The sequence below is a fragment of the Sardina pilchardus genome, chromosome 14 (assembly GCF_963854185.1).
Source record: "Sardina pilchardus chromosome 14, fSarPil1.1, whole genome shotgun sequence".
In the NCBI taxonomy this organism is placed as follows: domain Eukaryota; kingdom Metazoa; phylum Chordata; class Actinopteri; order Clupeiformes; family Clupeidae; genus Sardina; species Sardina pilchardus.
Window position 1 is genome coordinate 29,241,139 of NC_085007.1, and position 12,697 is coordinate 29,253,835.

The 12,697-nt window shown below is 47.0% G+C and overlaps 1 protein-coding gene across 2 annotated transcripts in view; it reads right to left on the reverse strand.

Annotated features, from left to right (window-relative positions):
* Positions 1-12,697, reverse strand: part of myo5b (myosin VB) — a 58,632-nt gene that overhangs the window by 10,330 nt on the left and 35,605 nt on the right. For both annotated transcript variants that reach the window (XM_062555252.1, XM_062555253.1), the window contains exons 20-30: positions 12,290-12,446; positions 11,303-11,542; positions 10,638-10,874; positions 9,704-9,794; positions 8,242-8,387; positions 7,785-7,904; positions 7,100-7,234; positions 6,703-6,756; positions 4,671-4,910; positions 2,635-2,732; positions 413-611 (exon numbers count right to left, since the gene is read on the reverse strand). In XM_062555252.1, the coding sequence (XP_062411236.1) occupies positions 413-611; positions 2,635-2,732; positions 4,671-4,910; positions 6,703-6,756; positions 7,100-7,234; positions 7,785-7,904; positions 8,242-8,387; positions 9,704-9,794; positions 10,638-10,874; positions 11,303-11,542; positions 12,290-12,446 (1,717 nt within the window). The remainder of the gene's footprint in view (positions 1-412; positions 612-2,634; positions 2,733-4,670; positions 4,911-6,702; positions 6,757-7,099; positions 7,235-7,784; positions 7,905-8,241; positions 8,388-9,703; positions 9,795-10,637; positions 10,875-11,302; positions 11,543-12,289; positions 12,447-12,697) is intronic.

Sequence of the window (12,697 nt, forward strand, 5' to 3'; positions counted from 1 at the left end):
TTAAGTCTCTTTGACCTTGTGCCCCAAAGAATAAGATACTCTTTTTTATTTATTATACAGTTCTTCAGAACACTGCAGAAGGTTCCATTAATATGAACAGACGATCGGCATGCTCTGCATTTCTCACTAGTAGGTTACTTTGACACTAAAAGTATGCTCCTGCGTTGTGACCCAGTATACTGTATCTGTACTGTTCCTAAACATGGAAGGCATCAGGGTTGATATCACTTATTGCTGTCTGTTTCGCGTGAACCGCCATTGATTAGGTTAGACTGGATGTCTCCTGACTTTGCCACTGTTATTGTATAAGTATCTATCTTCTGCTGTTGAATATTTCCTTGTCTAGTTAGAGCAGCTGATGGATCTTTAGGGTGAAGTCATGCCGTCTCTGTTCCTCTGTCTGGAGACTCACCAGGTTCTCGTTGGTGAGGCGCGTGATCTCCTGCTGGACGCTGTACTCCACCTTGTCCTCGGGCGAGAGCGCCATGATCTGGTTCAGCGCCTCCTGCTTCTTCTCCAGGTCCTCTCGCTGCACCTCGATCTGGGTGCGCAGCGCCACCAGCTCGTCCTTGTGCTGACGAGACTGGGACTGGAGCTGGGCCTCCAACAGCCTGAGATGGAGAGAGGGGGAGAGAGGAAGAGAGGGAGAGGTGGAAACAATTTGGGAGAAATTTTGTTTTTGTGTGTGAGAGAGTCAAAGAAAGAGAGAGAGGGAGGGAGAGGGAAGAGAGAGAGAGCGAGAGAGTTATTAAGAGTACAGTATATGCCTCATTCTAACTTTAGATACATATACATAACGCTTCCAAACAAAGCTGCATTAAATTTATGTGTGAGTGTTGCATCATACTAGGAAGTGAACAGAGGAAAGGTAGAGAAGCTCTCGCAGAAAGAAGAAGTGAAAAGAACAACCTGGCCACCTGCTTTAACCCCTGGTATGCCAGACCCAGCTCTCCGTCTTCATTCAAATAACCCCAATCCTGGCCTTTACTGCCGTCCACAAGACACACAGAGAGAGAGAGAGACAAAAAGAGAAGGAAAGAGAAAAAGAGAGAAAATTGACAAAGAAAGAAAGAGAAAGAGAGACACGGAGAGGGTGACAGAGACATGCAACAGGAAAGAAGTTGGAAAAAAGCAGCATTAGAACTGGGCAGGTTAGTAACAGACACAAGAGAAGACAAGAGAAGAGTCCTATAAGCCCTATAGGATCCCAGTGGAGCTGTACAAGACAAATACCCAGACTGGCCCACCAGAGTCCCATCAGGCCACTTCTAATAGAGCAGCCCATTAAAGAGCACTGTCTAAGCCCCACTAACACTCTAAATGAGCCACACTAATGAACCAAAATGGCATTAAATATAAGTGTTGAAAACTGTTCCAGATTCACCCTGGTTGGTAGAGACATCACTGATTCACAACTGTGCTATTTCCCTCATAGCCTACAGGTCTTTCAGTGCATCTCCTGCAATATACGTTATGCACAATATACTGTACATTTCTACCACTACAGATCACTACTGTTACGCTATTCGTAACCTCACGCTGCTGTTCTGGTATGTTCTGGAACTCTAAGCTGTCTCACTAGCGCTGTGGGCCAGGAAATGAAGAAGGCTGCCAGCGCCCCCACAGAGAGAGGACAGAGGGAATATGAAAGCTGGAGAATAGAAAGAGAGGGAGGAGAGAAGGAATGCATGAATGTGAAATCAGCGGTGTGGAGGAGAGGAGAGGGGAAAAAAACACATTTGTGGCGGAGAATGGAAGCCGTGGACACACAAATGTGTTTCCGTGGTGCAATCTGCAGCTCATCTCGATTCTGTCAGTCTCGGGCAGAGTGAGGGAGCTCCAGTGATGGCCACTCTCAAAGCCATGAATTTAGAGAGCCTGTGATCTGTGTCCAGCCTGCACCTGCCTCTGCAGCCTGCAGCTCCTCCAATGCATATAGTATGGTCTTACAGAGGGGTATGGAAATGCCATGCGCAGCTCATCAGCCACAACACAACGCATTGTGATGTATGCTAATGCGGAGATGAATCAAACCGATGAGAGACGGAGCTATTTTAAGTTACGTCAGTCACGTAAACCACGAGCCAAAATGCTGAGGTGAGGTGCGAATTTAGCATTACTGAGAATTTGAAGGGAATTTCCTGCTCAAGGCTGTCTGATGTCACTCATACCGCTGAACATCTGAGTGCTTCTGGTCTGTGACAACTGTTGAAGGATTGGGTACCTCAATTTATGGCAATACTTTCATAATAACGAATGGATTTAACATTCAGGCATCTACGTATAGCATTGTGTTTAAGAGTATCTATGTCTATGTATATTCGACAGTAACTAAAGCCTGTGTTTTCAATGACAAATCCTAGCCAGAAAAGGAGTTAATGGTCATGGTTGCTAAGGAGGCCAGTTCCTGTCTTATAAGTGATGAAAAAAACATGCACGGTGTGTTTACAATGAATCAGCCTCATCCGGGACTTGTGAGTGTCAACAGGAGCCCGTGGCAGGTTAGTCCCCTCTGATTCAGACAGAAACCCTCCCCTGGCAGCCACGCCTGTCACGCAGGAGCTCCAGGCAGCCGCCGCGGGCTTACTGTAAGGCTGAGTTTCACTCTGACGTGGCCCCCCATGCAGCGCTCACCTCTTGGCCTCACACAGGCCGTTGTAGGCCTGCAGGGCCTCCTCCTTGTCCACCGGCTTCTTGTTGTTGCTCCATTCCGACTCGTTGTTGGATTTCTCCTGGGAACACAAGACACAACATGGCGGATGTTAACAACAAACACGTATTATGGACCGGTGTGGGGCTATAGAAGACTAGAGAGGAGTCTCGGACTTCCTCGAGCAAGCGAGCAGGAGACACATCGGCACTGAGACGGCCCTGTGGGAGAGAGGCGTGACGTCCGCGCGTCTGTGCTGCCACAGGTGCCTGCTGCTGGCTTGTCAGACAGCCGTCCCTGCTGGCCGGCCGGCGCTGGCTAATGCGTTACTGCGCTCACACACGTGCCAGCGGCTCACCGGCCGCCCGCGTCCTAATCAATCTGCATCAGGGGCTCAGCGGGGCGTCTTCCAGAGGTGGGGGGGAGAGGGGGTGAGAGGGGGTGAGAGGGGCAGGCCCTGCTCAAATGTCAGAGTCTGTCACGCACACAGCACACACGGGCCTCAGTCATCACCCCCATTACCACAGGTGAGAGAAGATGGAGAGAGAGATAGGGAGACAGAGATGGAGAGATACAGAGACAGAGAGAAAAACAGAGAGAGAGAGAGAGGGCCAAGAGTAGGGGTGACTGAACAATCTGTACAGGGAAAGTCCCGCACCCAGAGAGAGAGAGGCAGAGAGAGAGAGAGAGAGAGAGGTAGAGAGAGGTAGAGAGAGGTAGAGAGAGAGGTAGAGGTAGAGAGAGATGTAGAGAGGTAGAGATGAGGGGATAAGGGGAGAGCAAAAGAGGGAAGGATTAAGAGAGGTATGGGAGAGGAGGGAGAGGGAGCCAGTAGGGGGTAGAAGTGAGGCAGGAAGAGCCAGAGAGAGGAAATGCGGAGCAAGACTGAGCAACAGCATCTGAGAGAAAATGACAGATGGGGGAAGAAGAAAAAAAGAGGTAGAGAGAAGTAGAGAGGGATGTCAGGATAAGAGGGAGAGAAGGAGAGAGCAGGAAAGAAAAGTAAAGAGAAGGGCAGAGATGTGGGTGAGGGACAGAGAGATAGAGAGAGAGGCACCTGGTAGGGGGTTGTGAGACCAAAAGAGCCAAGGAGAGGAAACAGAGAGTGAGACTGAGCTAAAGGATATGAAAGCACACATCAACACATGTAGGCAAATTCACCAACATCCATACAGACACATGGGAAGATAGCTAGACTGTAGACAGACCATCAGACATATCAGCAGACAGACAGACATTTGGAAACTAGAAAATCAGACTGCCAGACCAGATAGACAGATAAAAAGACAAATTGTGCAATAGCAGATGGGCAGACAGGAGAGTGAAGACTAACACACACACACACACACACACACACACACACACACACACACACACACACACACACACACACACACACACACACACACACACACACACACACACACACACACACACACACACACACAGAGTGGTGTGGCGTGGCTGTGGCCTCTGCTGGCGGTGCTGGTGTTGTGCAGCTGGGCTGCTGTGCTGCTCACTGTGAGAGATCACATTAGGAACTCAGGGCAAGATGCCTGCACCTCACTGCAAGTTTCAGATCTGAGGCGACGGAGGGTGACTGGGCATGCTCATTCTCAGTGGTGATTGATGGGAAATTGAGTCTTTCAGGGGTAAAATCCTCCATGGCACTCACTCTTATTACTGTATATGGGAAAGCAGGTAAGAGAATGTCCATCACACAAAGCCCTGTCAGAGAGGGCGCTAGTTCATTCATCAGGGGGCTGAGATGACTGACGGATGGATGAGAGTGTGATGGCGTGTCTCTGATTCCTGCTCTGCTCTGCAGGTATTCCACTTCCATTTATGAACCGGACCTACCGCTCACCCTATAGTCTCTATAGTATAGGAGTATAATAGTATAGTATATGGGAGTCTATTTGAGACTGTAAAACTAGCCATGGAAACCCATGTCAACTGACTGCCCAGCTTTGCAGATATTCACCCCCCCCCCACACACACACACACACACTGCACTCACAATGTGGTCGCTGGTGTCGGCCTGCTTGGAGCTGGTGACGATCTGCGTGCGCAGGATGAGCACCTCCTCCTTGCGCACCTCCAGCTCCTCGTTGGCGGCCTTGAGCTGGCTCAGCAGCAGGTTGTAGCCCTCCTGCAGCTCGTTGGAGTCGTTGCTCCCTGACGCGCGGTCCACCACCGCCTTGCGCAGCTCGTTCAGGTCATTCTTCAGCTTCTTGTTCTCCGACTCCAGTTCCTGCCTCTGTAGGTGGATGGGGGGCGGCAATGTGAGTGCAATGAAAAACATTTCATGGTCAATTCTAGTAATGCCTAGACAAAATGCCTATCGGAAAGGGGTTTCTGAGAGGGCTATGATTTTACAAGAATCCTGAGGTGAGAGCTGAAACACTTAAGTGTTGGCAGGAAGGTCTTGCATGCATGTGTGAAAAATATGTGCATGTATGAGAGAGAGAGAGAGAGAGAGAGAGAAAGAGAAGGAGAAAAAAAGAGAGAGAAGGAGAGAGAGATAGAGAGAAAGAGAAGGAGAGAGAAGGAGAGAGAAAGAGCGAGAAAGAGAAGGAGAGAGAGAGGGCGGGAGGGAGGGAGAGAGAGAGAGAGAGAGAGAGAGAGAGAAATAGGGGATAAATCCATGGCACTCTCAGATATTTAAAATGACTCACTTCAGTCTTACAGGCTAATTTAAGCACTGTCGCTGCAGTCAACATCTGAATCATGCAAACTCTGACTGTGGCACAGTTCGGCCTGTTTCTGCTCACAGTAGAGATCACAGCCAGCCTGACACCAATTAGACTAATGCCAGGCATAAAAATCTACTTAGCAAAATAAAACATGACACTTTTAGGAGCAAAGCATTCCATTTTTAATGTGTCACTTCGGAAATATATTTCTAAGATACCACGAGTATGTAGATAAGAGGTCAATATTCTCCAAATGGAGAGGACGTTGGACATTGCACTGGTCAATCTGGTCCATCCACAGTGCATTGGACAAGAGGACACGTCATGACTAATAGCTCTGGTTGATGTTTAAACAGGCAAAGACAAACTCCTTTTGTGCTTGAAGTGACACATGTTTCAGTTCCAGTACAGGGGGATTTATGTTTCAAATGCATGTGGTGAGAAACTGGGGAATTTTACTGCATTTGACAAATTTACATATGGGATTTAAATCGTTCTAAGACGCCTCATTCAATGATTCACTATAATCTATAAGTATATTTGCGGGAACATTTTATCTTGATTACATAAAAAATGAAACTCTCTCATGCATATTGAGATCCCTGTGAAAAGCTCTCAGTAAAACTCTCAGAAACTGTAAGTCAATGTTTCAGAACTATTTTTGCAAAAATTCCCTCGTGCTCTTAACTGAAGGTGAGCATAGTGTAGTTAAGATATTAGTTCAGTCAGAAGTACTTAAATGAAAGAGCTCTGTGCCTACAAACACCGTACACACACAGTAAGACATTAAGCAGTTTTTGAAAACGTACATATTAAATACATATTTTAAAGTGCTTGCCGTAATCTGTAATGCAAGACTTAACAGCCTGCAGACAAAGCACTCCTCGGTTATCTCAAAAAACAAACACCTGCCCATATTTAATCCTTTTGTTTTGTATGTCTATTTTACTTTCATGGTGAGCTATTTTAAAATGTTTTGTTATCTTACTATTTTTTTTTCTTCTTTTGTTTTGAAACAGATTCAGTTGTTTGCTTCCCTAGAGCATTTTGCAAAGAGTTAAGAGTACTGCCCAAATAAAAGTGTGATAAAAAGGCATCATTAATATGTGCGCTGCGTCAGAGAGAGTTATGCTCGCACACTCACCTTAAACTTGTGAGATAGAAAGGTGAGGAGCAGCAGAGATACCACAGTGTAGAAGAAATCAAGGACCACAAACAGAGACATGGTGCCCAGATGGAACTGTGGCCGCACCACTCGGCAAGAGTGAGCGTGTGTGTGTGTGTGAGTGTGTGTGAGTGTGTGTACACAAGCTAAGCCAGGCCCCCAACACAGGCACAGGTGAACCTGGACTCTACCTTGAGAATGTTGTAGTCGGCAGTGGAGTCGTCCTCGGAGGTGGAGCCTTTGCCCTGGGAGATAAAGAAAATTATGGATTTAGATAAAGACAGAGATTAGCACCAATACACTGATAAGCAGACTTGCATTGCAACAGGTTCCTGGGCCCTAATGGCGATCCAAAAAGGAATATGGCAGAGGGTCACCTGATGCCCTTACTTGGAGCAATGCACCTCAAACAAACATTCCATCCATGAGCACATTTAACTATGCACATTTTGTGTGTGTGTGTGAGTGAGTGAGTGAGAGTGAGAGTGAGAGTGAGAGAGAGAGAGAGAGAGAGTGTGAGAGAGAGAGAGAGAGAGAGAGAGAGAGAGAGAGTGTGTGTGTGTGTGTGTGTGTGTGTCCAGGACCAACCTTGCGCCTGGTCAGCTCCTCCATCTTCTCCAGGCTGCTCTGGAGCCTCTTCCTCTCCTGCTCCAGCTCCCTGACGCGCTTCTGGAGCTTCATGAACAGGCTGATGTCCATGGCTGCCTTCTCCACACCCATGTCCTGCACAACAGCACGGCACCGTGGTAAGGCTACATCTCTAGCTCTGACTGGGGTTGGCCAGTTTGTGGAGCATGGCATATAGTGCTATATTTGGAGTGTGTAACCTAATTGTATTCATTTCTGGTTCTGGTTCAGCTCTAGTGGCCAAAGTGCTACAATCGGCTGATGGAGTTCATAAAAATGAGTTTAGATTCTGTACTCTCATACCCTGAAAACATAATGCTCTATGTCCAATAAGCTGTGGTATGGGGTCTCGGTGTATAGCCTTCAGAGCCTAAATGTCTTTGGACCATCCAAGTACCTTGTAACAGCTATATAATATGCATAATATACAGTATATATATATACCATAATTTCCCAACTATTAGCCACGGCTTATACATTGATTTTGCACAATTTCTTCAGCTATGAGGTTAATACATGGGGGCTGTTAATATGGTATTAATATGCTTTTGCCTCTGTTAACTTGCATTAAACACTGTCCTGCATCTTACACACAATGTGGCTAATACACAGGAGATGACTGTAACTGAAAGCACTTGGTCCTTACATCCACTTGCTGCAGCGCGTCGTCCGTGTCCCCCACGTCAGACGGGGTGAAGGAGGGGTACGGCGAGTCGGAGCCCACGCTGCTCTGGTTGGACGGGTTCCTCCGGTGCCCTGGCTGGAACTGTGAGGGGAAGAGCATCAGTCACCTCCAGCCCAACAAACACATGCCACCTGACTTTGGACACTTGGCCTCTCTGGGAGAGGAGAGTACAGTGTTGTTCAGGGCTAGCATTACTTTGATGGATGTTCTCACACTCTTTATGACTGGGAAATACTCTAAAAAAGCATTTTTCACCTGAGCTCCACATATCAAATATATAAAAGTCACAAATGAGGCCCTTATGAACCTCTTTTGTGGTCTTGTTTTCTACAGAACTCTCCAAACTGACGGGCACATTATGAAATGTTGAGTTTAACGTAAGGCCCTGATTAGAAGTGCTGTGCTGCTGGTGTCCCACCTTGGCCATGGACATCTCCTCCTGCAGGTTGTCATATCTGAGCTCCAGGCGCGAGTACTCCTTCACCAGGTTCTGGTAGCGCTGCCGCTCCTCGTTCAGCTCCGCCTGGAGACGGCTCTCCTTCTGGGACACACTCAGCTCCTGGTCTGTGACACACACACACACCACACACACACCACACACACACACACACACACACACACACACACACACAGAATGTTAGTCACTCATCTCAAGGGTAAGATCGGAGTCAAGCTCTTTAGAGAGACTGATCTCACATGATTTTTCGAATTCCTAATTTAGTTTTAATGGTAATCAGATACGTCTTAACATAAAGGCTTTCTCAGCGAAAAGGCCTTTTACAATCACATTACATTTCACATTACAATCCAGCAGTCGAAAAGGTGAAATGTGTGAATAGAGTTTTAAATAAAAGAAGATTTAGCCAAGTCATCTATATTACATTACTCCACATAACCCTCCCTCTCTCTTGAACTCTTGTCCCTCAGTGTTCTTCTACATCATCAGTTAATATGGAAGAGTTTCACAAGCCCTGGCTCTCATTTATAGTCACAATTACATTCCACTGAGCCTGTGGAAACACTTATCACTTTCATCATCTGATAGTCTTTCATGAGCGCTGATATAACAACTGGTAGGACATGGCTATTTTATGAGCTGACTTTGTCCACCCTGGTTCCCTCTCAGTCTCACACCAGGTCCACATACTTCTCCAGTGGCTGAGCAGGCAAGTTACAGTAAACAAGAACTACCTTTTTTTACCCTAAGGCAGATAGGGGCTCCATTGTCAGTGACACATAAACTTAAGAACATTTCCATTGTCAAGCTTTGTGAAATGTATACTAAAAAAACAACAACAACAGTCTTACGCAACAAGATTTAGGAGATTAAAAACTGGATCAATTTGTCCTAACACCACTATCGCACTGCATACGATCGCTTTTACAACAGTTGTTTGCGGGGCCTTTCTGGAGGCTTAACTGTTGGTTTCAGGAGGTTCCTTTCCCCTCTTGTGAACCTGCAGAAGACAATAGTCTGCCTCTCGCTCCCACAGGTGAAAGTGCAGTTTCGCATTCCTCCGCTGAAACTCAATGCACTTGCTTAAAAGGGCCTCTTTCACCCCCACTTCAGCACACAAGTCCTCCCCTTGTTATGTGGGAAAGTAAACTTGCCCACCCCTCTGGGCAGAGACAGCCTACATAGTGCTGAGAAACACAAAGGAACACACACATACACACACACACACACACACACACACACACCTGACCAGAATAGGTAAAGTCAAAGCACTATTTTCTGACTGTGATACAATTGGGACAACCCAGGCTGGCTTCTAGAAGAACTGAGGGACTGGTACTCTGCCCTAGTCTGACTACCCTAACGTGACTGACGGATGGACCGGCTGACGGACAGACTGCCGCGGAGTCGAGTCAGCACTCACCTGAGCTCTTGGACTGGTTCAGGATCATCTGGTTCATCTCTTCCTTCTCTTCCTTCAGCAGCACATTCTCCTTCTCCAGCTCCTCCACTCTCTGATGAGAACAAAAGGGCAAAACATTAATCATGCTACGTGACATTTTGAAAGATCACAGCTCATCTACAATAGAGGATGCATGGACAGATCCACGCTGAAGAGATTAGACCAATGATGACAAATATCCCAATTTTTGAAGTTGAAGTCTTTTGCGGTCAGTCGGATATGTTTACCTGTCCAAAAATAAATCTTGATCCTGAAGCCTTTGTACACCTTAGGTAAAAACACTTGTAGTATAAATTTAGACAAAATGCAAAGAAAAAGCCGATAGAGTTTCGAGGGAAACAGACTTCTGCAGGTCAAGGCAGATGAGTTACAGCACTCCAATCTGGAGCACCCACGGTATTGATATCATCAAGGGGGGGCTTTCAAACAGAGGCTGCCTTGTATGTGGCTTTTCAATTGGGCCAGACCAAATGTCAGAAGTTATGCAACACTTGTCGAACTGTGCAAAATGCTCTCACATGGCTCCGAACCATGTGAAAATCTATGATCAGTAATCGTGTTAACTGTTCTCTGCCTTGAAGATGTTCCCTTTGCAGATAAAATCGCACAAGTTGTACACCAGATTCCGTTCCACGTATGCTGATGTTCAGTGCGTACAGAATGTGCAAACGCGTGTATGCTGCCATGAGACCCACTGAGAATAGACTACACAAGACCACACCAAAACTACTGGGAGAATACAGTATTGATTTCACACATAACATCTATGCAAGATGTACACAAGATGTACTGTGTCTATGCAAGATGTACGCACACAATAAACATCACAAGTGACGCTAACCTCTGCTGTTTTGATCGCTCTTTTGATCTATCTATCTCTCTCTCTCTCTCACACCTGTTCCAGGCCGAACTTCTCGTTGCTGTGCTCCTCCTCCAGACGCTTCCTGTGGGCGTGGGCCTCCTCCAGCTCCGCCCTCAGCCTCTCCAGCTCATCCTGGAGCGAGTTGATCTGCGTGCCGTCGCCCTGGCGAGTGCGCAGGGTCTCCAGCTCCTTGTTCAGCTTGGTGACCTCGGTGTTCAGGGAGTTGTTGGTGACGGTCAGCTGCTCGGCCTGGGTCTTGTACTCTTTGCTCTGCAGACAATGAGGGACAAGTGTTTCAGAGGGACATGCTTACGTGATGTTAGCTTTGCCAATGGGCGGAGGATGCCAAGATGCTTTGACAGTAGCATTTTGCTGAGGTTTAGTAATCAAAACAAAATCATGAGCAACAACTCAGAATCCTGTGGGAAATAATAAATTGGGTGGTTGAATGTGTGGTAGTGTGTGTGTGTGTGTGTGTGTGTGTGTGTGTGTGTGTGTGGGGGGGGGGGGGGGGGGGGGGGGGTTATAACAAGGAAAGTAGATTGCTAAGTAGAACCTAAGAGGCTTCCCAAATGTTCCCCTTCAAACAAAATTTGTTTCTGGTGGTGACACAAAATCACTGTGACTGGAACACACTCTTCAAAGAGGAAGATAATAACGGAGCACTAGGACCCTGTGAGGCCGCAGCGGAACTCTACCTGGTCGTCCACCTTCCTCTGCAGCTGGACAATCTTGTTCTCCATGCCCGAGTTGAGCTTCTTGAAGTGGTCGGCGGAGCGCGCCTCGATCTTGAGCTGCTTGAACTGCCGTTTGGCGAGCATCCGACGGACGGCGCACTGGATGATGATGGCGGCGTCGCGAGCCCGACGGTACTTCCTCCTCTGCAGCCAGCCGAGCACATGCTTCTGGATGATGGTGGCTTTGTGGTGCATCATGAACTGTGGACACAGACGGACAAAAGACAGGGCCCATTAGCATACTGCGCAGGGCTTCAATCGATGGAGCAACCTACACTACAGATATTGCAATAGTCATTCCTGATCATGCACCGCAAAATAAAAGTTTGCGCTATTTTCTACAGACATGTAGGATAAAACTACTGTATATGTGGGCCAAGGTGTCAACGGAACTGAGACCTCCTCTGTGTCCTACAATAAACTCACTTGATCTCTGAGTTTAACTCAAGTCATTAGCCTAGCCTAATTACACATCTCCTAATGACTCAGGGTGAGTGTTCCCTAGTGACCCAAGAGCATCGGCAGAGTGAAGAATTACTTTAACCAAAGGGACAGTAGGATGGAACTTGTACAGATGGACAATGCAAGGGCCATGCAGCAATATACATATATTCTGGATAGCATTAGTGGGGCAATGTGAGATGTACAGTAGGCAAAACCTCAATGTGATGATCCACAGGGCAACTTTTAGAGCAATGTTACAGGGTAACCACATCACCAGTTCCATGTGTTCTGATATGATGATCGTGAAAATGTGTCTTTTGATGATTAAAGTTCTTTAACGTGAACATGGCAAAAACCACAAGACACTGCTCAAAAAGTTGCCTTAAATATCATCAGCTTAAGAGAAGGAGCACGATGCTTAATAACCAGTCCTGAAGCAGACTTAAAATGTGAAGTTGAATCAGGTTACGTGTCCCTGTGTGGGTAGAGATGAGCGTGTCCTACCTCATGGTAGAGCCGGCGGATGAACATGCCCCGGTAGAAGGCCTGGATGGTGACCACAGCCGCCCGTGTCTTCAGGAAGTCGCGGCGCACGCGCACCATGCGGTACTGCTTCTGGCAGATCAGAGCGGCCCTGGTGAGACGCAGCTGCTCCAAATACCTGATGGGACAGAGAGAGAGAGAGAGAGAGAGAGAGAGAGAGAGAGAGGAAGTGAGGGCGAGTTGGAAATAATGGGATAATGACATAGAGCAGAAGACAATACGTTGGTGAAATGGTGACAGATGGAGGAGACAGATGTTCAAGCATTCAAAAAATGCATATTATGGGTACAGAAAGCCCAGATAAATCATTATTATTAGTAGTAGTAGAAGAAGAAAAAATAGAAGTTATAGTCGAGGTAGTGGTGGTAG